This window comes from Phoxinus phoxinus (assembly GCF_949152265.1).
Source record: "Phoxinus phoxinus genome assembly, chromosome: 14".
In the NCBI taxonomy this organism is placed as follows: Eukaryota; Metazoa; Chordata; class Actinopteri; order Cypriniformes; family Leuciscidae; genus Phoxinus; species Phoxinus phoxinus.
In genome coordinates this window covers 6,894,161-6,919,699 of record NC_136889.1, presented here as the reverse complement: position 1 = coordinate 6,919,699, position 25,539 = coordinate 6,894,161, and the positions used below count along the sequence as shown (strand labels likewise).

Genomic DNA, 25,539 nt, shown 5'->3' with positions numbered 1-25,539 from the left:
AGAAATCACTCAAACTTAAATTTCTACCTGATGTAAAGTTCAGAAGTGAATACGAATAAAGATATATATCACACACAAAGTGTGTTTGTTGTTTAAGCAACATTTCTTAATAATGTTGAAGACATTTATTTATACATCGGAGTCTTCAACATTAAGAATTTTTTTTATTATTAGTATTAAACACCAGATCAGCATATTAGAATGTTTTTTTTTTTTTTTTAAGGATCATGTGACACTGAAGACTGGAGTAATGATTCTGAAAATTCAGCTTTACCATTAAAGGAATAAATTGCATTTTAAAGTGTTCTATTGTAATATATTTCAAGTTATAATGCTAGTTAACAACATTTGTACAGTTGTACAGTATTTTTGATTTATTTGATTGACTGATTGACAGCTTTGGTGAACATAAGAGACTTTTGAAACTCCTACCACTTTCTTTGATCTCCAAGTTGTCTCCCAGCTCATGTGATCCAGAGTCAGAAAAAAAAGTCGAGTAAACCAAGTTTAAAAAGAGGGTTAGGGTTAGTAGGTGGTCCATTACTATATTATACACAGTATCGGCAGAATTTTCGCAAGTGGTATTGCTTTGTACAATGGTTGCGCAAGTAAACACGAAATTCATTTTGAGCCATTTAAAAAAAAAAAATACCATTACGTTTGTTTGATTAGGAATGAAAATACTTGTCACCACCGAATGACATAACTATATAGGCTAATGTACCTAACTTCCAGAAAGAATCACTTAAAATCTTCGCCACTAATTCATATTAATTGAGCATGCCTGATGTTAATCCAGCAATCTACTTTATAATATTTATAATTAATAATTATAATTAATAATGAACTGATGAGCATCAAATTCTTTAAAAACATACATAGAAGAAACCTTAAACATTTGGAAAGAATGCAGTGACAAGTTCTTTATTACAAATACGTAATAGCGGAATTAAATGTGCCAGTTATTAAAACACCAGAGGTTTCTCTAACACTGAACAATTATTTGGAGCTAAAGGAACTTAATTGCATCACTGGCATGTGGTTCACCAATCACATAAACACCAGAAAGGTCACAGGATGCTCACCCAACCTTATTTATCTACAAGGACTATGATTTGTGTTTCAGAGGTTCACATCAGCCTGCTGTGATGAAAGTTTGATCTTAAATCAGTGGAACACTGTACCATGTAGCAGCCATGACTTTGCCAGCTGATGGGGTATTTCCTAAATCAAAGGCTTTTCTTCTCTAAGGTCTGTTCCCTCCATATTCTCGCTCTGGGGTCATCACTCAATCAAGAGATGAAGGGCTGATATAGAGAACTGCAAGGCTTTGAGAGTGTTTAAGGTCAGATACACAGCTAGGCTTTCAAAGACAACGATAAAACACTTTCGCAGATCAGCTAGAATAGCTCACCCAAATTATGACATTTCTGCCAATATTATGTCACCCTCATTTTTTTATATACCATACACAACTATGACCCTGTTATTGTCTGGAATGATTAGTCAAACAAGAATCGGATAATGAGGCGAGAGACCATGATTGCGTTCTCAAATGTGGTGCTGCCATCTAGTGGCCACTGAAAGCCATTTAGATAAAATCGATGAAACTACATTTCAGAGTACACGACGTGGGTACAGTGCCCCCTTCAGAAAATTGTACATTTACTAATATTTTTTTACTTCTTTATTTACGAGTTTAGCATGTAAAGGACGATACATCATCCAATATATGACCTAAATATATATATTTTTAATAAACTGAAACATGTGACATGCATGAATGGACGTTTAAGTAAAAACCAAAAACAAATTTAAACACAGTGCCTCATAAATCCCTTTATTTATGTTTTTGTTTGTTTTATGTTGTCTAAATTAGTGCCATATTTCTTGTATAACTTGTAAATTGTTTACTTAATCCCATTTTAATCCCATTTCTTCACATGAATGTGATATAGTAAAATAAAATAAAAAATACTTTTGGATTAAATGGTATCTTGTATAATAACAACGATGATAATAATGTGGTTTATTTTGTTTTAATATTCAAAGCAACCTAGAAATGAAGTAAAAAAAAAAAAAAAAAAAAAACTATGGCCGTTTCTCAATATGCGTTCTTGTCTGTACTTGTGTTCTTGTGGACTTGTGAAACGTCATCAGTCGCTGCCCAAGTACTGTCCCAATTCAAAAGTTCACATCTAGCCAAGTCCAGTTCAAATCCCCGGATGTGTTCTTGATCCGCCCCTTTTACCGAGGATGCATGTAGAGGTGACTTGTGCAAACTTGAGACAGACAGGTATCCCAGAATGCATCTCATCCCACCAGCAAGCGTCAATGGCAGAGGAGAAAACCCGCGTAATATCAAAATACTACTGTTATCGTGTCACGAAATGTAATTCTAAGAGTGTTTCAGTCGAGAATGTAGTTGTTTAAAGCTCAAATATGTGGTTTATTTATAAAGATAGCGCCTATTTAAAAAATGTATCTGACGTTTTCGGAGTTGTGAGATCCAGGCGATCAGCGGGCGTTCAGCGCTCAATAACCCCGACTGGACCAGCCTTACCTCGGCTAGTGCTTCTGATGTCTGCCGCTGGCTCTGGTGTCTCTAGTCTAGTGGTTAAACATGAGATATAATTCGTCTTGTTTATATCTAACGGGCGATCTTTGGTCTCATTCATCTATAATTTGTTCCATGGCAAATCGTTTTGGCTGAGGGCAAAGTGAAGTTTCATAATTGTATATATTTAGGCTATTTAACTTGAGCTATAGGCTATTTTAAGCTGACTTATGTTTGACTGAATTGTTTGCTTTATTTATTTTTATTTACTTATACTTTTATACTGGATATCAGATCATTAAAACTGACATTTAACAAAAAGAGTCAGGGTTGTGTCATTTTATTTTAGGCTATATTTTAAATTATATATAATATTTTTTATATTTATTTTATTATACATTCTCTTCACTGTACATGTATAATAAAATAAAATGACACAACCCTGTCTCTGTTTTTTAAATGTCAGTTTTAATGTTCAATATTGTTTAATATTTTTAAAATGAAAGCAAAAAGAAGCAGGGTTGCGTTTTATTTCGTGTTGTTATGCAGTGAAGATAATCAATGTACACGTTGCCTGAACCCCATTTGTGTGGCCATTTAATGTGTTTAAGATTTTTTTTTTTAAATGAAAAGAGGCAGAGTGTTGTTTTATACCATATTTCGTTTTATTGTTGCCTAAAATATACATAAAGAGATTTACCGGTGTAGCCAGAGCGTGCTGAGTGACGCGATCAAGAACGCCGCTGTCCCATTTGCAGAATAACCGGACTTGCGTCCTCTCGTCCTCGGGAGTTCGTTCTCCTAAGTCGAACTTGGCAAGTCTGAACTACCAAGGACGCAAGTCCGAAGTTTGCGTACTTGGTATTGAGAAACGGCCTATATTCAACTAAAAATCAAACAGTACAGGTCACACGACTTTTATTTTGACATGCCGTACTGGTATGGATGCCCGATCGATGTTGACATTAAACGGCAAAGTTTTCTGCTTTTGACCGTATGTAATTGAAACAATTATGAGGTAAAATACAAGTGTACATGGAAATCTTCCAAGACTATAATGGGTCTGTCTGGTAAAATCCTAAAGTTTAGATCTGCGATTACAGGAAGTAGCGTCACAAAGCGTGTCGTCATCACGTCACATTTTTGTCCCAGCGCCGTACAGCTGGCAAAACAATTCACACAAACCATTTTTAATATCAAACTAAAATGAGCACCAGAAGAACCAAACTATAGATTGTAGCGTTTTAATGTTCTAGCAGCTAAAGTTTCTGCTTATATTCTCGATAGTGCAAAACAATGTCGGCATCACAAGGAAGCAAAAACACGAATACGGAACCATGGGGTGGTTTTGATGACAACATTATCCAGGTAATTTACCTCAACTCAACTCAGCATTATACAGTCACATAACGTATGAAAACTCACGATGTGTATGTTAAACAAGCCTTTTGCTTAGTCTGACCTCACCGTTGTGGTGTTACTATCTTAATTTCTATTGGATCTTGCTCACTAATTACCATATTCATGCACCATTTGTGTACTATTCAAAGCTGCTCGAGATACAGTAAGCGAAACTATGATGTAAACAATTATGTACATATATGTTAGTATAAGTGGAGGAGATAAATGATCGCCATTTTATTGTTATTACCATGTTACATGCTCATAAACATGCTAGCTGGTCAAATGTACAAATAACCATGGTATTACCAATGTACCATGTCCAAAAACATTATTATTGCACTTGAGCATCTACAATCATTTGCCAATTATTATTATTTTTTTTAAGCTGTGATTTTACCACTGGATTTTATAGCTTTGTAAGATAAAATCCTTCTTAGCTAGACCTGATAATTATTTGGGTATTTAATCATATCAATATAAAAAACTAGCATTTTTTTTTTTAACTAATAGTCTACATTCTATCATATACAATTGCATAAAATAGCAGCCAGATAACAACAACTTGCTTTGCACTTTTTTTCTGGTTTCACCTCACACTAAATTATTTTCTTGGTAATTTTTCTACACATTGTCATATAAATAACCTGAAAACACTGTAGTTTATTAAGGTTAAAATCTCGCTTACCACTCTTACTAAAGCACACTTACATTCTCATTTTATGAGGTGTTCTGAGTAAATTATTTGTTTGTAACACTTTACAATATGGTTTGATTTATTAACATTAGTTCATGTATTAGGCTAACTAACATGAACTAACCATGAGCAATACGTGTGTTACTGTATTTATTAATCTTTGTTAATCTTAGTTAATAAAAAATACAACTGTTCATTGTTAGTTCATCTTACTTTACAGTGCATTAACTAATGTTAACAAATACAAATTTTGATTTAAATAATGTAGGCTACTAGTAAATGGTGGAATTAACATGAACAAAGATTAAATGCTGTAGAAGAGCAATTTATTAATAGTTAATGTTAAAATCTAGTACCATTCACTATAGAGCCAGGATATTTTGTGTGTGTTTTTTGTGACACTTACTGTGTTTGGCTGAAAGAGGAAAGTCATAAAAACCTAGGGTGGCTTAAACGTGAGTAAATTATGGGATTATTTACATTTTTGGGTGAACTAACCCTTTAATACTTTCTATATATTTGCAGTATTCAGAAAACTTTAGCAAATTAGACAAAAATAAAGGGAAACTAAACCTGTCCTGCATGCTCCATCACGTTCTCTAACTTATTTGGAGTGTGAAAATTGTATGAGTTTTTTACACAATTGCACTTAGACTTTGTGACAGAACTTTCTCTCTTTCTCGTGACCGACCCCAGGGCGGCGGCTCGGCTGTGGTGGACATGGAGAATATGGACGACACCTCGGGCTCCAGCTTCGAGGATATGGGGGAGATGCATCAGCGCATGAAGGAGGAGGAGGAGGTGACGGAAGAGGCAGCTGCTACGGAGGAGGACACCGGAGAATATGGAGAGTTCCTCGGGATGAAGGGCTTGAAGGGACAGTTGGGCAGACAGGTTGCCGATGAGGTGAGCCAGAGAGAGGGCTAGGAACCTGATTGACATGTGAGGCCTAGATGTGTTTTGGTCGATCGGATCACAAGTGGATGACGCCAAATACAGGTGTAAATCGCTTTGAGCTTGTCCACTTTCAACCACTTCTAGAGGTAGAAAACACAGTCATGTAAACGGTCATGTGATCAAATGTGTTCAAACAGCCACAAAATATATACTCTCCGCCTAATGAGTAAACATTATGTTAAGCGCACTAGCCAGACGGGATTCAAACTTTATCGGCTGAAGATCCAAGTTTGGTTTGAAGATGAACAATGTATCAAGCACAATGTTCTCTCACCATTCCTGATTTCTAACACACACACTCACAGCGTTCGGCTGGTCTCTCGGCCGTCAGAGCAGAAACTAAAGCTCCTGCTCTCCGAGTGTTTTTCCGTCATCTCCGGTCACGTTCATATGTAAATTGTGTGAGCTTATTTTGTCCATTAGATTGAAAGATCTGAAAAAGCCTATAGATTTTATAGACCCTCCCCTCGAAGAAATCAGGACAGAAGTGGACAAAAGAGAGAGATTAAAACACCAGGTGTAAACGGGAACGTGTCTCCCTCGTCTACTTGTGATCTGATCGACCAAAACACATCTTATTACCAGGTGTAAACAGGGCCTAAGCCAATGTGCATGAAATGAGGTAGAATGTCTGAGCTGCTCTTTTCCATTCAACAGGTGTAAATAATTCATACGGAAAAAAACTTGTGTAACTTCTCTTTATAGATTTCTGTTGAGCTGTGTGTAGAAAAGATTGTTACTAATATAGTGCGTATCTATCTACACAGGTATGGCAAGCAGGAAAGCGACAGGCCTCAAAAGCTTTTAATCTCTACGCCAATATTGACATTCTCCGGCCGTACTTTGATGTGGAACCCATTCAAGTCAGAAACAGGTAAGATCCATGCCAAGCATTATATACTACTAATATCTACTGCAGCTTCACCACGGCTTCAGACTCGATGACCAACTGCTTAATCCACAGGTTGGTGGAATCCCTGATCCCAGTCCGAATGATCAACTTTCCACAGGTAAGGCATTCGGTCATTTTAGCCTTTGGCAATAAACAATAGAAAGCAAGTTTAATTGTAATGATAAGAGCAGAGGGTTGGCAACCCTGAGCAAGAGATTAATATTATTAACCCTAAAGTCAAATTTCTAAGCCCTCTAAATTATCAACATGATCAATACCTGTTGCACATCTGATTGATAGTTTGATTATCCATACATCAAAAGTCACATTAAAATGTGAGTATCAAATATGATCCATCCGGCTTTTGAGTTCATTTAATTTCTCAGTCATTATTGTATTGCATTGCATTATATGTTTTGCCCCCTACAATAAAAACTACTGAGCTTTGATCATAAAAGCATTTAAATATCATCTTGCTAAGACACATTTTTGGGAGATATAGAGTGGCATCTGATATTTATATGCACTTTATGTAAGCATCTGCTAGACTGTTATAAAGATCTCATTGATTTACATTACAAGCTATCAGAATTTCATCTTACTTTTTGACAATATAAATATCAGTAAATGCAACAAATTACATATTTTTGCTCAGTTTGGGCCTCTGAATAAAATTGAGGTGTTGTTTCCTCTTTGAATATACGCTCCATATTCACAAATATCATAGTATATGCACCATAAAAGCCTGAAGTATGAAATATGATACTCAAAAACAAAACAAAAAACACATTTAAAAAATAAAGTTTAAAGGCTCAGTAAACCATTCCAATTTAAATTAAAATAGTTTTTCCTGACTGTTATTTATTGTCAGACTCTACAGGGTTAATTCATTTTAATGTATTTATTTTGTATATCTGCATTTCTTTTCCTCGCTGTCACACAGCACATTTTATTTAGTTTTGTGCTGTGTGGAAAGACAAAACCGTGTTACTCTTTCCACTGGACACGACAGCGCAGACTTATAACGGCAGATGTTATGAGCTCTTTTTGCTTCATTAGCTACTTACTTTTTCTTCTAAACCCAGAAAGTTGCAGGAGAACTGTATGGACCAATGATGCTGGTGTTCTCACTGGTGGCTATTCTGCTCCACGGCATGAAGACATCAGGAACCGTCATCGTAAGCAATGTTCCATACATTTGTCAGTGACAAATTTAATCCAAAATGAAACTCAGGCTTTCTTCGTCAGAAGTCTGTCGTTCTTGACTGGTGTTTGTTTGTTGAAACAGAGAGAGGGAACGCTGATGGGCACTGCCATTGGAACCTGTTTTGGATACTGGCTAGGAGTGTCTTCCTTCATCTATTTCCTTGCTTACCTGTGCAACGCTCAGATTACCATGCTGCAGATGTTGTCTTTGCTAGTAAGTAGCTCACATTACCCCTGGATGTATGATGTGCCCAATTCACACTGCGATGAAGTGTGTCTTATCTTTGTTTTCAGGGTTATGGTCTCTTTGGCCACTGTGTGGTCCTTTTCATCACGTACAATGTCCACTTCCACTCGCTCTTCTACATTCTCTGGCTGGTGATTGGAGGACTCTCTACTCTACGCATGGTAAAGCAAAATGAACAAGGGCCAAAATCATGCATGTATCACTGTAAGATGTGTATTCACGTTCCTTGCGTTCGTGTCCTCCTCTCAGGTGGCTGTGCTCATCTCTCGAGCTGTTGGTCAGACTCCTCGCCTCATACTGTGTGGCACACTGGCTGCTCTTCACATGCTCTTTCTGCTCTACCTGCACTTTGCTTACCATAAGTTGGTTGAAGGTAAGATATGAGTCCGAGAGCAAGCAGAGCTGGGCGATTAAGCTAAAAATGAATGTATTTTGTTTATTATATATATTTAATACCCTGAAAAACTGTTAACAGTAAAAAAAAAAAAAAAGTTTAAATAATAAGAAATAAAGTAAAATGGCAAATTTTCCACACTGTTCACCATTTAATTAACACAAAACAGTGCGTTTTTGCTCACCCTCAAAAAGTGACAATTTTAACATGTTATATAAAAATATCTGTGGGGTATTTTGTGCTGAAACTTCACATTCACACTCTGGAGACATCAGACTTATTTTATATCTTGTGAAAATGGCATTATCCCACCCCTTTTAAAATATGCTTTATAAGTACTAATAAACAGCCAATTATCCTATTAATTTGCATGCTAATAAAAAAAACTAGTTAATAGTGATAATTGAAACCTAAACTAGACGGTTACCGAAACATTTTATGAAACATTTTGATATATGCATGCAAAGACATTTTTGAGTGATGATGATGCAGAGGAACCAGTGAATCAAAGTTATGAATCGAGCCAATGAAACAGGTTCAAACTAGTCAAAATATCTTTATATTAATAGTCTCATCATGGGTCGCTTTACAAAGAAGAATCATAAAACTAGTTTAATGTCACAGTCTTTAGGAAATGTTAATGTCCAACTATCCGTGACGTAAGTGTACACTGATTGGCCGAACGCACGTGAAACACCAGCACCAGCCATTTAAAAAAAAAGCTGCGTAAACACAGATTACAGCCTATTTATTTACTCCAGAAACTAACTCTACGAACATGGAAAACAGTGATAGATGGCCCTCTTAACCTTTACACTGAGGAGAAAATCCAACGCAACTTTGAGGTGAACAAGCAAAACAAGTCACAACAACAAGTATGGCTTACGTCACTTCAGAGTTCCACCAGATGCGTTTTTCGCATCCATAGCAAGCATTTTGGGAGGTGTTTTGACAATTCAGAGCCACCGAATGACGAATACGAAAATTTCAGTTTCAGTGTGCAAGCTGAGAACCGTAAGAAAGATATTTCCCTATAGCACAGAGCGCACATGCTTTGTAGTCTTTTTAGTCATTTTTTTGCTCAGCCGACCACACAATCAGCGCTAGTTCTTTGACATTGACTTAGTTTGTCAATGTTACGGTCTTTACAGGCCTTACATTGCCGTTTTGTCATTGTTGTGTTTTCCTGTTTGCAGGTATTCTTGATACTTTGGAAGGACCCAATATTCCACCCATCCAGAGAGTGGCCAGAGATGTTCCCGTTGTTGCAAATGCTGTTTTGAATGCAACCATCAATTCAATAGCTGCAATTGTACAGTCACAGTGATCATATTGGGCTTCTGGGTTGGTCTCACAGGCCAGTGAGACTGGTGAACATATATAGGGTCAGAGCAAAACAAAATCATGAGGCAGTCTCCATTGAGCTCAGTTTGTATCTCGTATATTGTTCCTGACGCGGTCAAACGGACCTAAAAGGATGCTTTTAGGTCAAAATGGCTTCACTTCATTTTGCCTCATTAATATGAGACAATAATTTTGGCACACTATCCCATTCACTGTATGCTCTTCTTAACTATTTTTGTTGCTAAAAGTTACAGTACCTATGACCTACTAATGTTAGAATGGTTTGGTTTATTACGATTATGTGTGGATTCCTTAAGGATGCTGATACTAACAACTGATTTTATTCTTCAAAATGTTTTGTAAAACCCAGCTGGATGTTTGCGCCGTACGAGAGTCCTCACAAACCGTCTCAATTACTGAGACAGCTAATGACATCACACAACACTTCTGTTTTTAGATCTTGTTGCATAATTTCACAGTTGAAAAGGAAGTCTTCGTCAAGACTCGGTAAAGAAGTCTGTCTCATTTGGAAGGCAAAATGCATAGATACAGAAATGCAATATTTTATTTGAAGAGAAAGGTTGTGATGATGCATCAGCATGCTATCTTTTTTTTCTGGTCCATATTTAACCAGCCATTGTGTTGCAGTCTGATTCCTGCTATTTAAAGCTATGGTTGGGTGTGAGGGTTTTCTGGGCTCTCTCTCATTATGTTGTCTTTTACATGTGAGCGTATTTAAAGGATTCTTGTAAAGAGAAAATAAAGAAACGCTGTTGTCCTTATTTGTGATCAGAAGCGTCATATTTAAAACTATGGTTAGGGGTTTGTTAATAATCAAATCCTAAACCCTTAGTATAGGCAATAGTAATAGAGATACAAGTTAACTAATGACAATATAGAGGAACAATTGAAAAACCGACAGTTGTTGTCGCTGAAACTGCACATAACAGCATAGCTGATGCTTAACTCACACAATAAGGCCACTACTCACAATGATTTGATGTAGCCATAATGAAAGCTGTTCTGAGATAGACATACTGATGTTTACTGGGAAGAGTATATCCATGGGCCATATATATGTAAGAAGTTGATATGTAAATGCAGTTAAAGGGATAGTTCTGTCAATTGTCTGAGGTTGCTAATACAATGCTAAATCATATATATATATACAAAAACAATTTTCTGAAAAAATAACATTGTGTTGTCCAAAAATACAATTTCAATAGTATTGGGTTTAATTTGTTGTTTAATGAGATCTACTAATATATATTGTTAATGGCGAGAGTTTCCACGTGAATAAATGCATAGATCTGCAAATTTGGCTTATGTACATTAATGGTCTATTAGTAGAACTTTTTCCAAGAGTGTCAGATAAACAATATCGACCTTGGCAAAAAGTTGTGTAAATTATCTGAAAATTACGCCTATGACAGAGAGAGGAATGCATTTGTTACAATGTTATATACAGTGGGGAGAACAAGTATTTGATACACTGCTGATTTTGCAGATTTTCCTACTTACAAAGCATGTAGAGGTCAACAAAAATCCAGAAAATCACATTGTATGATTTTTAAATAATTAGTTTGCATTTTATTGCATGACATAAGTATTTGATCACCTACCAACCAGTAAGAATCCCGGCTCTCACAGACCTGTTAGTTTTTCTTTAAGAAGCCCTCCTGTTCTCCACTCATTACCTGTATTAATTGCACCTGTTTGAACTCGTTACCTGTATAAAAGACACCTGTCAAACAGACTCCAACCTCTCCACAATGGTCAAGACCAGAGAGCTGTGTAAGGACATCAGGGATAAAATTGTAGACCTGCACAAGGCTGGGATTGGCTACAGGACAATAGGCAAGCAGCTTGGTGAGAAGGCAACAACTGTTGGCGCAATTATTAGAAAATGGAAGAAGTTCAAGATGACGGTCAATCTCCCTCGGTCTGGGGCACCATGCAAGATATCACCTCGTGGGGCATCAATGATCATGAGGAAGGTGAGGGATCAGCCCAGAACTACACGGCAGGACCTGATCAATGACCTGAAGAGAGCTGGGACCACAGTCTCAAAGAAAACCATTAGTAACGCACTACGCCGTCATGGATTAAAATCCTGCAGCACACACAAGGTCCTGCTCAAGCCTGCGCATGTCCAATGACCATGATCCAGAAGAGGAATGGGAGGAGGTCATGTGGTCTGATGAGACGGCTCTGATCAGCTGGAAAAACATGTTCTGAAAGTGATTGCAACTGTTGTCCTGTTGCTAGTTAAACAAACTTTGCGTTTCAGAATAGGTTTAGAGTTGACAAAACCAAACAAATTCAACCCGGTGTAGATCCGGTTCAGCGTGGGTCACAACACTTAGGGTTTGATGACTGATGATTTGTTAACTCGCTGACTAATTCATTCTGGAGCACGTCCACGTGAAAGTGTGACATCTGCAGCGAACAGCCAATCACAAAACATGAATGGCGTCAGTTTGATTAAATTGCTGATGATTGAGAGTTCATTATATTAAATATAATAAACTGAAACATTTACAAGGCAGGAAATACAGCAGCTGCCACTAAAGTTTGAGAAGGCAGTTAAAAGAAAGTATCTGACTGCTCACAGCTGATTGATGCAGTTTTAGTTTGCAATCCTTTAAGGCCCATTCACACTATGAAAGAAAACAAGAACTATATTCGCGTCCACATCAGCGGACCGCAACATGCTGTTTAGTTTTAAGCACGTGCTGCAGTTTAGTCATATGCCGCTTTAAATTCTTGAGCTCCTTAAAGCAGGGTGAATTCTGATTGGCTGTCAATGTTTAACAATCTACATTGTTAAAAGCGCTATATAAATGAAGATGACTTGATTGATTTGAATGTTTTTTGACTTGTTCTTGGAAGACATGTTTTATTTAAAGGTCCTTTATATCGTCTCTGGTCAGTTCTTGTTACACATATAGATGTCACAGGGCAAAGGATGAGAATATAAGACTTGCTTTTGGTCTTTATTCCCTGTTCTAACCTGTTTACAATTCCAGGGTTCCCACATTAATTAAATTTTTACCTGTTAAGTTTTACAGTTATTCATGATTTAAGAATTATTCAAGGAATAATTGTTTTATAGAAATCATTCACAAACTGCTATTTCTACCCAATGCAAAGGTTCAGAACTAAATAAGATTAAAGATATACATCACACATAAAGTGTCTGTTGTTTAAGCAACATTTCTTATTATTAATGTTCAAGACATTTATTTATACATAGTCTTCCACATTAATAATAAATGTTGCTTAAACACCAGATCAGCATATTAGAATGATTTTTGAAGGATCATGTGACACTGAAGACTGGAGTAATGATGCTGAAAATTCAGCTTTACCATTACAGGAATAAATAGCATTTTAAATTAAGTTTTATGTAATACTATTTTACAACATTAGTTTTACTGTAGTTTTGATCAAATAAATGTAGCTTTGGGGAGCATAAAATAATAATAATCATACCACCCCCAGACTTTAGAAACCCGTACCATTTTCTTTGATCTCCAAGTTGTCGACCTGCAGCTCATGTGATCCAGAGTCAGATAAAAAAAAAAAAAAGAGGCAATACAAACATTGAGATCATTTTGTAGCTGTATTAGATCTCTGCTATGAACACCGTGACGAGTTACAGAGTTTAATGGAATCTGTGGTGAGTCTTTTAAGTGAAAGATTACAAGATGCCCTCTTGGTTTCAAAGAAATCCAACAAAACGGTATGAAAATGTGTAATTACCGCATAAAGTACAATATTTACACAAAAAATACACTTGAGTGGGCAATAACGTGAAATAAATTATAAAACATCTAAATGTTGCTCTTAATAACATTCAAACAGTGAAACTGAGCTCAAATCAGGTTTACTGCAGCCGTTTTCACAGACGAGCACCCTCAATACACAGAGATGCAGAGCAAATTTTCAAAAAGTCTTAAGCAAGTCAAGATTCGGGGGCACCCTTTACACAAGAGCCAACCCCAAAACACGCAATACTTAAAACCACCACAGAATAGTGCCCGTTTAAAAGCTAAAAGAAAAGAAAACCCCACAATTCTCCATCTAGTGTCCATTTCCTGAATGATCAGTCTCAACTCATCAGTCTGAAGTGACGGTGATGGTAATGAGTTGGTTCCTCGCTGAACGTTCTCAGAGGTGCATACAAGCGTAACACTGAAAGGTTCAAACCTGTTCTTTTTACAGCATTTAACGACTTGCGCGATAATACGATAATTGTGACCAATGTTAAAGAAATTATTGCTTTAAGCAATGTTACAGTATATACATTTTTTTCAAATACATGTTAAGTGGTTTATTTAAAAAAAAAAAAAAAAGAAAAGAAAAAAAAAAAATTGGGAACTGCTACTTAACGATTGTACAGCTTAATTTGTTTGTCTATACTGAACTGAACAATTTCATAAATTCCTCTATGTAGTAAGATTAAAGATATTCATAGCTTGAGTTCGCCTGACACTTTGGAAGCAATGTTCTTAAAAGCGATGGAGTTGCCAGATATCCTCTTAAAACGGACACCATTAAGTGAGAGCCGGGGCAGTTTGCAAACCTCCATCTCCCATTGGACGAGGCTGTCGGAGCGGCTGTCCCCATGGGTACAGAAAAGCAGAAAGCATTCACGCTGCTGGTAACTGCAGCTGTTGGCGTCCAGAACTTTGCGGATCTCATTTATGATGTCGGCCGGCTCCAAGGTGCTGGTGGTGTTCATACTCCAGGTGAAACGGAGAGAGCGGGGTTTCCCGTCTTTTCCATCTTTCCCTTCATCTTTCTGCTGATCCCCAGATACATGGCGACTGCGGAACAGAGGCAATTGATGAAGATTATTTTATATACTGAGGTTACTTGTACACGAAGACTTAAATCACAATGGTAGTGAAGAATCACTGCAGCGGACGCATGCATGGGTTATCAGCACACATGGGAATTAATGGCAAATGCACAGCAAACTAAGTCATGCATAGAAGCAGCTCATTTTTAATACTATATAACATTAATTAGGGCTGGGCAAGTCAGTATTTTTCAATATGTTAATATTTCAAAATACAGTCACACTGGCACTTCAGTGAAAACTGAATAATTGTTGAATCATTCAAATGAACAGTTTGAACTGATTTGCAGAAATTAATCCATATTTGCTATGGATATTATAATCAGAGATGATTTTACCAAATTGTAACAAATCGAAACTAGGGAATTATTACACTCCGCAAAAATAGTCTAATGATGCTCTCCGGCCAAATAAAGTGCATTAAAATGATTGTGATACTCAGTAGCTATGTTTCCATCCAGTGTTGTGAATTTAACTTGTGCGTAAAATTTAAACAAAATCGTCACTTCCTGATAAAACTGGCGCTAAATATCATTATTAACAGTAGGAGAAGTCAATGTACATAATCATTTTCATCTATAATAAGTGACTTGGGTCTCAGAGAGCGCAGACGAAACGTAATAAACGCGTTATCTTGCTATCGTTTGGGGACGCAGTACCACTTTGACCATAACAGCATGTCAGATGCAAAAAGATCGGTCGCTGATTATTCCAGTTATGCCGTCCCATCTCGCAAAGTCACGTTATTTTTAATGCGCATTGAGGAAATTATTCAGTAAATGTGTTTATATAGTAGTTTATGCACATGTTTTCTTATCGACTCAAACGAGGGCATACGTTTTTTTAAGCATTTAAAAAAAAAGGTGGTTGGAAACATAGCTAGTGTTAATTAATTTCAAATAATTTGAATTTCACAAGCGTGAAAATACTGTGAATATTCAATATTAAACATCGCCCAGCCCTAATGTAAATGGAGGAAAAATAAAAAACAAAAACACATCACTCAAACATTTATTATTAAAGGAACACTCCGACTTTTTGGGACTTTAGCCTATTCACCTTATCCCCCAGAGTTAGATAAGTCCATACATACCTTTTTCATCTCCGTGCGTGCTATAAGTCTGTTTGACGCACCCACCGCTAGCCTAGCTTAGCACAAAGACTGGATGTAAATGGTTACAGCTAGCATACTAATCCAAATAAGTGACAAATTAAAGCAAACATTTTCCTATTTACATGTTGTGATTTGTATAGTGACAGAGTGTACAAAAAACAAAGTCACATGAGACACAGACATATTTTAACCGTACAAATACTGGGAACTATATTCTCTGAAGGCGAAGCACTGCTACTTGGGCGGAGTGATAACCGCAGCACCTGAGACGCGCCGTGGTGAGGAGCAGAGAGTTCGTTCAGAGCGCGCCTCAGGTGCTGCGCCCAAGTAGCAGTGCTTCGCCTTCAGAGAATATAGTTCCCAGTATTTGTACGGTTAAAATATGTCTGTGTCTCATGTGACTGTTTTTTGTACACTCTGTCACTATACAAATCACAACATGTAAATAAGAAAATGTTTGCGTTATTTTGTCACTTATTTGGATTAGTATGCTAGCTGCAACCATTTACATCCAGTCTTTGTGCTAAGCTAGGCTAGCGGTGGGTGCGTCAAACAGACTTATAGCACGCACTGAGATGAAAAAGGTATGTATGGACTTATCTAACTCTGGGGGATAAGGTGAATAGGCTAAAGTCCCAAAAAGTCGGAGTGTTCCTTTAAAGCAGACTAATGGCCCTCGTGCTGTACACACTACACTGAAATACACTCGGGATATCTTGTACACTGGGAGACAGTAAGTATACATCCACAACACACTAAAATAATGAGCCAGGAGAGGAAATAAGGGTTTCCAAAGTCACGACACCTCACCTTGAGCCCTCAAATCTCCCGCTTCTCTCAAACTCGGTTGAGACTCTTTTATTGTTAATTTGTCGAAAAGTTAGAGATCACAATGCAGCAAAAAGGAATGGATAGAGAGAAAAAGGAAATCATTTTGAGTCATTTTAGAGCAAATCACTACACACACACACAATGAGATAGATAGAAAGAGATAGAGTGTGAAAGAGACAGCAAAAAAAAGAAGAAGTAAGCAGAAAATGTTAACCTCCCACAAAGACTCAGTGTCACCAGTATGCTGGATCAGACAAACACAAAAACAACTTAAACGAGACTCTTACAATCAACACCTGAATATGTACGGTAGTTTTTCACCATGCACGCATTTGAACTGCCATGCTGCTTCCTTCAAAGAACAATATACATCTAGAAGGTCACTGAAAGAGTGCATGATGGGTAAAAGCCTATTCTGAGCGCTGGATGTGAGACATTGGCTGAGACCCGACATCAGACGCATATACAGATATAGAGGACGTGTCTATACATATACTGTGCTCTTCGCATGCCAGAGGGTGCGTCGTAGTGTCCTTATGGATACACCATCGTGTCGGGACTAAAATCCACAGACAAAACAGTCGTTCGCTTTCTCACTCTCACACACAGACTTTCGCTCTCCATTAAACACAATGTGTGGTTGTAGCTGTAGTTTGTGCGTTTAAACGAGCCCTTACTCTAGACACTCTTCATCTGCGAATTCTTACAACTGCCTAAAGCCAGAGCTGCTGAATCTGGAAGAAAAGAGCAGTTCAAAGCCCACAAAAAGAAGAAAAAAAATTAAACTGGTGGACGGAGATAAAACAAAAAGCCAATACAGAGCCACATGTTTAGAGACAGGGTTCCCACTCATTCAAATTCACTAATGAAAACTGATTCGCTAACGAATCATTTAGACCCAATTTGTGAATTGGTTTGGCTGATATATTGGCACGATTCGTTTCAAATGTGTTCAAATCCTGGACATCAGTATGGTGTGAAATATCTTTGAGCAAAGCATACCCTACTGGAAAAAATTATGAAAAACTAAAACAAAATTTAGGAAAAAATATAAATTACCATTATTTATTTATTTACTTCCATCTATCCATCCATCCATCTATAAAAAAATAGTAATTATAATGGTAATTTTTATTAGACAAAGATCATGTGACACTGTAGACTGGAGTAATAACGCTAAAAATGCTTTGCCATCACAGGAATAAATTACATTTTAAAATATATTACAACACAAACTAGTTCATTTAAATTGTAATAATATTTCACAGTGTCACTGTTTTACAGTATTATTAATCAAATAAATGCAGCCTTGGTGAGATTAAGAGACTATTTTCAAAAACATTAATGTTTCCAAACTTTTGACTAGTAATTATTTTGTTTTATTATAATGGACATTTTTATTATATATTTTGTTATATAAATTTGTATTAAATATAATTTGTGTGTGTGTAAGTTCATATTATAATACACACTTGTGTTTTATATACACTAAGTGTTTCCATAATAAAAATGATATTCACATTTCCACTCCTGGAAAACACAATTTTAAAATGTCCTGATATTTCCAGGTTTTCCATGCTGTGGGAACCCTGCGGTGAGGTGGAAAGGGCAGAGGCTGGAGGAGAGGGGGATGATAAAGAAAGAGGAAGAATGTAAACGAGTGGAGCGCAGACTTACTAAGAGTCTTTGCCGCAGGGTTGGAGGGGACTGTGAGGGTGGGGGGCACAGAGGGGGCAGCCGGCCCTGATTTGACGGCAGACTGCCGTTTGCTCGGGTCAAGAGTGACCCTGGGGGAGGAAGGCAGACAGAGAAAGAGAGAAAGGGAGGAAGGGAAGGAAGGGAGGGAGGAAACACAGGGAAGAGAGGGATAGATAGAGAGTTTCAACATTAGAGCATTTCGTATTGTTAGAAGTTTATTAGAGAAAGTGTGTAATCGGTTCAGTTATATTCTATAGCACAAATCTGATCACCTGAAGGTGACTCCTCAAGGTCATTCAACATGGAGTCGGCTGCAGCTTACAGTGCAGTTTACTTACAATCCTCTCTATGAGCCAGAACAGGCTCCTCCCACCTGAACCATGCTTTAGGACGTGAACATATGCTCTTATAGACTTCTGTGCGGACACAGGCCTCTGGTGCGCATATAATACTGTTCAAAAGTTTGGGGTAAGTAAGGATGCATTAAATTCAACTAAATAATCCAATCCAATATATATATATATAAGCAGAAGAATAAGCAGTACTGAACTGTACTAAATTAGCATATTAGAATAATTTCTGTAGGATCATGTGACACTGAAGACTGGAGTAATGATGCTAAAAATTCAGCTTTACCATCACAACAACAAATGACATTTTAAAACATATGTTCAAATTGAGAAGTGTCATTTTAAATTGTAAAGTTTTCACTGGAATTCTGATCAAATAAATGTGTCATGGTAAGCATAAGAGACTTTTCAAAAACAAAAAAATCTTACAGACCCCAAACTTTTGATGTTTATGTATTAAAGCTGCAGTCGGCAAGTCTGGCAGATTGAGGGGATTAAGACAAACTGTTGAATGTTTACAACTCTCATGCCCCTCCCCCACTACCACCCTCCCATTGAGTTCGCGAGCTCGTCAGTGCGTGTGCACTTTTTCTCTCTGCCATCACGCTTCGTACAATCCAACACGCCTGTGAGCTTCAGGCGTGTGCATGTGATATTGTAATGTGCGCGAGGAGGGGGGGTCTGTGACGTGTGCACGAACTGTGATTGACAGTCAGATCTCACACAGCTCTGCGCTGATTGGACCAGAAGAACCGGGAGCGGTGGATTTTTGCAAAACAAATAACAGGCTCTAGGTGGAGGTAGAAGCGCAGGTTTTTTCTAAAACCGGCTGATTTATGTTGTTCTGTCAGGGCATAGTGTCGGTTTCAGTGAACATGATCAAAGAAATCTTGCCGACTTCAGCTTTAATGTATCTGGTGAAGAACAGCAGTACCCATGAATCTGAAGAGATCCACCAATCAGAGATGAACCACTGCCTCCAAATCCAAGGCCACTTGGGTGGTTACTGGTCATCAGTAACGTCTATAACCAGAAACCAGCTTCTAACACCAGAAAACCTCCTTATGGACATTACCAATTTTTTGTGTTTGCAAGAACAAACAGTTCCTTTAGAGAGAACCAAAATGTAAACCCAGTTTGTACCGTCTCTGGCCCTAAAAGTGGACTCAGATCTCAGTTTCACACACACTACTCAAGCTCTTTTCACCTAATAATAATAAACATTACATTTAATTAAATACATTAAATTGATAGTACAACCAGCTCTGTTGTAATTTCTTCACTTTGCCACAGCATCAAAAGGCCTTCAAATTTAACCATTGAATTTTCATTTCACAAGATTTTAAAACTACACTATGAAGGTTGACATGGAAACTAAATCTCGAAACGACAAAGAGTGGAGAATCTGTTGGCAAAAAGAATACGCGAAAGAGCTTGTAATAAAACAAGAATCAACATAAGCTTGGCTTTTCGGAGATGGCAAGAATTGAGGGATTTGAAATGTTAAACCTATGCGATGCTGTTTTTATTGCTCAACAGGCGAGTAAGGAATTTTATTGAGCAGATAAATTGCCATATGTAGCTCTATCACAGAGTTAATTTTAAAACATTATCTATTGTGAAGGGTCATTATGGTTGTTGTAGCGCTGTGTTGGGATTTATTTTCAAGTACCGTCTTTAATGGATAAAGCTACAGTAACGTCTTCAGCTAGTCAGCTTGAGATCCTTTCCATCTAAACTGGTTATATCTCTTAAGGCCAGTAGTGAATGTTTTATGAGCAGTAGGGTGGTCATCTCTCTCTCTTTTTTAGAACCATATTCATCCGCATAGTCACGCAGAGCTGAAGCACAACCATGCAGTTTTGCTGTTTAACCACAAGAGGGTCAAAAGTTACATAGTGTACCTTTAAGATGCTGTTTTGTTCACTTTAGAGGGGTCTGAGTGTGTTTGGCGAGTTCACATAAAGGCTTTTTTAACTACTCCTAACTACTAAAAAAAAAATCGATTAATTCCACAACAGGAATAAATTACATTTTAAATCATTTATATAAATTTGTTTTACAATTTTAATTTTCCTATTGTGGCACAGCTGATTTTTCAGCATCATTACACCATAAAAATACACAAATAAATCTCATCAATCCCAACTTTTTGAACATTAGTGTTTATCAATCCCTGCTCTACAAAAGAAAACTGGGGAAAAATAAAATAAAAAATGCTGTCTTTTTTTGTCTAGGAATCATCCAGAGCTACTGAACCTGATCTCTCAACACAACGCACAGCTGAGAATGTACCAAAGCCTTTGTGGAATCAGTTGAAGAATATAAATAATGTGTTTTTTATAATGCCAGATTAAGTTATACACATTGTTTTGCACAATCAGCTTGTGTCATGCAAACATTTTGATTAGTAGCAATCAGTTAAAGAGCAGTAGATTGATTTGATTCGGCCACACTAGGATGCAGGCAGTGTTTTAAAGCATGCTGTAATCAACCACTGAGAGAGCATTAAACTCCAAATCACTGCAATCAAATCTCTATGGGTTAGTGCGTCAGCCCCTGGACTCTTCTCGTTACGTTAAAGACAGATTTACACCCCATGAACTCAATGGCCTACCTTTTGGAAAACCTGAATGACATATTTCTACAACACAAGAATGAAAAAAAAAAAAAAAAAAAAGGATAGACATTACATAGATGGACAAAATTAAACCATTTCTAATGACCCCTTAGAAAAAAAATACAAATAAAAGCAGAGGGAGGTCAGGAAACGGAAAGGAAAAGTCAAGCCTAAATTGAACGAATTGGCACTGTAAGAAACGATGCGTTTGTGAATGATCGTTTACCTGCGTGTGAGTTTGGAGGTCAGCTTGGTGAGCAGGTTGTTGGCGTTTCCGCGGCTGCGAGGCTGCGTCGGCGAGGCGGGTGGGCCGTTGTAGGTGGCCGTGCGTCGATCTCTCAGCTGTCCGTGAAAGGTGCTGCGGCTTGCGGAGCCTCGTGGGAAGCGCGTTTTATCGGGTGTGGCGGCAGTGCTGATGCTGTGAGTGGAGGCACCAGGGTCGCGCGAGCCAGGAGACGAAGACACACTACAGACAGGGACAAAAACAGGCTTGGTTTCACTCAATCTGATGTCTTCCTTGAACTCAATCGTTAGTGCAACTAAGGCGCCGCAAACAGTTTGGACAACATGATAAAATACACCTTGAAAGCACTTTAAAGGTGCAGTAAGCAATTTCTGAGAAATGCTTTTGAAAGTGGATTGGACCGAGCACAACACACTTGTAGCCAATCAGCAGTAGGGGGGTTCTGCTCCAGAACTTAAGTAACATTGGTTTTGTAGTTTCAAAGTTGTTGTAATGTTAGCAACAGTAACAGGAGAGGTTTGAGTGTCATTGTTTGTCTGGAGCTAGTGACTAACCACCAACTCTGCAAAAAAAATACAGTACATATAATCAAGCAAAAGCATTATTTTGCTTCACTTCAGATACGATAAAGAGACATCCAATCTTGCATTGCGTGTTTGTGCATTTTGGGGGCGGATCAATGAAGGGAGGAGTGTGTTTGTTTGGGTTTATTTCAAATATTAACTATTTCTCAGAAATCACTTACCGCACCTTTAAGTGGCTGTGGATAAAAGTGGCAAATTGCATTTTTGTGTGTTAAATATTAGGTACTGTACATCACTCAGTGGAAGGGCAGCCTGTACCTGTTCTCTTTCCCGTTAGGAATGACAGAAAGGCGGTCTGTGTTGTTTCTCTCACTGCACACGTATGTGTTTCTCCTTGACATGCCTCCCGATCCAGAGTTATTCTGTGTGACGTCAAAAAACGCAGGTGTAATGCTCGATTACATCATGAGAAATTTACACTACTGTTCAAAAGTTTGGGATAAGATTTTTTGGCAACACTTTATTTTACAGTGTCCTTGTTACACATGATGCATGTAGTTTCTATAATAATCACTATAAACTATTCATAATTACATGCAACTAACCCTAAACCTAACCCTATAGTACTGTAAGGTACATGTAGTTCATTATTATTATGACTTAAACTGTAACAAGGACACCTTAAAATAAAGTGTACTGGTAACTGATTTTTTAAAATGTTTTTGAGACATTGCAAGGATGCATAATATTTGATTTGAAACTACAGTAAAAACAGTAATATTGTAAAATTAAATTAAAAATAATATTTTCTATTTGAATGCATTTTAAAATGTAATTGTGATGGCAAAGCTGAATTTTCACCATCATTACTCCAGTCTTCAGTGTCACATGATCCTTCAGAAATCATTCTAATTTACTGCTCAAAAAACATTTATTTTTATTATCAACGTTGAAAACATTAACAAAAATTTGTGGAAACCATAATGCATTTTTTTCTTTGATGAATATAGAGTTAAAAAGAAGAGCATTTATTTGAAAAAGAAATTATCAATGTCCTTACTGTCACATTTGATCAATTTAATGCATCCTAACAGAATAAAATAATTACATAAAAAAATAATCTTACTGACCCCAAACTCTTGACAGTAGTTTTTTTTGGTAATATTATACACTGTACTATTTGCACTGTACATAATGACAGAAAAAGCGAGGGTGAACTGACATTAGGTGTGATGGAGTTGCCTCTCTTCCGGTCAGGTACGTCTGTTTTGTTGGGGTTGTTGGCGTTACCCTGGAGTGGGCTGGGGGGGCTGTGAGTGGAGGCCTTGCGTGCTGTGACTCCACCTTCCTGTTTGACATCACCGTCGGCTGTGACAGGAACCGTCTTCTTGGAGTTACTCAACGCGGAGTTAGCGACCACACCAACTGTGAAGGAGAAAGACAGTAAATGAGAGAGAGAAACATTTCTCAGGGCTTTTCTCTGCAAATACTCAAGCATGTTAATTAAAGCGCCTCTATTAAGCTATTTTAAAGGTTCCTGATAATGTTTTGGAGGTCTCTTGCAATAGATTTACATGCATCCAAGGTCAAAAAGTGCATAATATACACATTTTCTCATAATATACATTGCAGCATCACCCCGTTTCTCAAAGTATCTGAAACGGTTCGATGAAGGATTCGGCCTCTTTAAACCTCTCCTTTCCGAGAACTCTGACCAATCAGAGTCTACTCTGCTCTTTTTGGTCAGATGGCCCAGTCTGTTGCGATTGGTATACCGCTTACAGCGCGTATCGGAAACGAAATGCCCAGTACCATATCTGATATTCAGCCCTAGGGACTTTCTCAGCACTTGAAACAAAGTGATTACGAACAGTAACGATGGTGTCGGTTTTACCATTAAATTAAATAGTCATTCCTTGGAAATTCATACAAAATGGATTTGCTTTCGCAGCGCAAAAAACACTGTCTTCTTGTAGCCTGTGCTTATGCATACAATTTGGATCTGATGTTTGTCAGTGTGTAAAGAGAAAGTCACCCTGGTCACTATGGCGTCTGGATTTTCTGGATTCACTGGAGGAGACGCTTCTCTGGACCTTCAGGTGAGATGGTGATTGGCCGTTCATCTCACTGGTTGGCCTGGTCTTGGCCACGGAGAGATTACTATTGGAGCTGGAGTCACTGACCTCCTACACACACAAAAACAGCAAGTCACACTTGTACTATAGACCATAAACTCAGTTATAAGTAACCACTCTTCATTAGCAGCTCACCTCATTGGTCTTCCTGCCCAGCAGTAAGTATATGGCTGTGACCTCGTCATAGTTCATTTTGGACAAAGACTCCTGGATCTTCTCTCTGGAGAAGCCCATGCCCACTATCACATCTGGAGAATGACACACACAAAATACAGACCAGTTCAATGCCAAATTTACACTGCAAAGGTGGCATAGAAGTGTTTCTGAGATGTAAGTTAGCCATCTTTACAAAGACTGTCTAATGCTGCTCAGAGGTGGCATGAATGCATTTACACAGCCATTATAACTGTACTAGGGGCTGAAGTGGGTCAGAGCAGCCTTGTTTTTTTACAACTTTACACAATAACATTTTTAGAGCTTGCTACTGCGAGCATTAGCTATTAATAAATGATTCCTAAGTATTTTTAAACCTGAGCACACAAGTGATCCCACACCATTTGTGCTAAACCATGAAAGAGGGGTGATATCTACCAAAGGAGACTGTAATTGAAGACTACCATATTCATCTCTTTTAGAGATTGAGGATAATTAAATATTTAAAATTTTAGTATAATCATATCACACATCACCCCCTCAGTTGTTATACACACTATAAACCAGTAGGTTGATATACAGAGATACATCCAGTTTATTTGTAAGAATGTATGAGTCATCCGTTCCACCTACATGTGCTGCTAACAATACACAGATCTGTCCTATAGCCAACCATTCACTGTTACTCAAAGCACAAGCTGTACCTCCGGTTTTAACTGAAAAATATATTTATTAGGTAATGATTGGGGGCAATACGTTTTTATTTTTTATTTATAAAGAAATTCGTACTTTGGGTCAATTCAGTGTGTCATTGCTGAGTTAAAGTAATAGATATTTATAATGTTACCAAAAAAATACCATTTTGGGGGGGATTATCACAGTTTCCACACACATATTAAGAAGCAGCACTACCATTTTTAACGTTGACAATATTTATAAATGTTTCTTGAGCAACAAAACAGCATATTAAAATGATCCCTGAAGGATCATGTGACACTGAAGAATAAATTATGTTAAAATGTATTAATGCAAAGTTCTTTCAAACTGTAATACTACTTCATATATTACTAATATATATATATTCAGGTTTATTTATTTTATTTGATCAAATAAATGATTTGTTGGGCATAAATATAAATCTTACTGGCGCCAAACTTTTGAACAGTAGTATCCACAGGGTTTTTAAAATAAAATGTAAGGCTTTTTAAGACCTTTTTTAAGACTTGCAAAAATAAAATTAAGAACATGTGGAAAGTGTAGGGCAATGTTTTTGGTAATATACCCTAAACTGTAAAAAAAAAAAGAAAA

At 37.4% G+C, this 25,539-nt stretch overlaps 2 protein-coding genes across 7 annotated transcripts in view; one reads left to right on the top strand and one right to left on the bottom strand.

Moving 5' to 3' along the window:
• Positions 1–1,083: 1,083 nt before the first annotated feature.
• Positions 1,084–10,473, top strand: yipf3 (Yip1 domain family, member 3). 3 transcript variants are annotated; one of them, XM_079635185.1, is made up of 10 exons: positions 1,084–1,345; positions 3,845–3,925; positions 5,352–5,561; positions 6,380–6,486; positions 6,577–6,622; positions 7,590–7,682; positions 7,793–7,924; positions 8,005–8,118; positions 8,207–8,330; positions 9,548–10,473. In XM_079635185.1, exons 2-10 carry the CDS (start codon positions 3,854–3,856, stop codon positions 9,676–9,678), a joined length of 1,029 nt encoding a protein of 342 aa, XP_079491311.1. In that variant the 5' UTR covers positions 1,084–1,345; positions 3,845–3,853; the 3' UTR covers positions 9,679–10,473. The 3 variants fall into 3 exon arrangements, with proteins under 3 accessions (XP_079491311.1, XP_079491309.1, XP_079491310.1); XM_079635183.1 differs by lacking the exon at positions 1,084–1,345 and adding an exon at positions 2,246–2,355; XM_079635184.1 differs by lacking the exon at positions 1,084–1,345 and adding an exon at positions 3,466–3,575.
• A 3,569-nt stretch (positions 10,474–14,042) lies between these two features.
• Positions 14,043–25,539, bottom strand: part of mark3a (MAP/microtubule affinity-regulating kinase 3a) — a 32,112-nt gene continuing 20,615 nt past the window's right edge. Inside the window, exons 11-18 of one of the 4 annotated variants that reach the window (XM_079635182.1) lie at positions 24,214–24,326; positions 23,979–24,129; positions 23,166–23,368; positions 22,262–22,365; positions 21,402–21,641; positions 21,173–21,199; positions 18,185–18,294; positions 14,043–14,527 (exon numbers count right to left, since the gene is read on the bottom strand). In XM_079635182.1, the coding sequence (XP_079491308.1) occupies positions 14,439–14,527; positions 18,185–18,294; positions 21,173–21,199; positions 21,402–21,641; positions 22,262–22,365; positions 23,166–23,368; positions 23,979–24,129; positions 24,214–24,326 (1,037 nt within the window). In that variant the 3' untranslated portion in view covers positions 14,043–14,438. Of the gene's footprint in view, positions 14,528–16,486; positions 16,532–18,184; positions 18,295–21,172; positions 21,200–21,401; positions 21,642–22,261; positions 22,366–23,165; positions 23,369–23,978; positions 24,130–24,213; positions 24,327–25,539 lie in introns of all 4 variants that reach the window. The other 3 variants (XM_079635180.1, XM_079635179.1, XM_079635181.1) reach the window with 3 other exon arrangements.

What these genes read in the sequence shown, in the direction of transcription:
- yipf3 (XM_079635183.1), top strand. Translation starts at nt 2,257, where the DNA reads ATGCATGTAGAGGTGACTTGTGCAAACTTGAGACAGACAGGTATCCCA. An exon ending in TGGCAGAGGAGAAAACCCGC is followed by an intron (nt 2,356 to 3,844) that starts GTAATATCAAAA and finishes TATTCTCGATAG; the next exon opens with TGCAAAACAATGTCGGCATC. An exon ending in TGCAGATGTTGTCTTTGCTA is followed by an intron (nt 7,925 to 8,004) that starts GTAAGTAGCTCA and finishes CTTTGTTTTCAG; the next exon opens with GGTTATGGTCTCTTTGGCCA.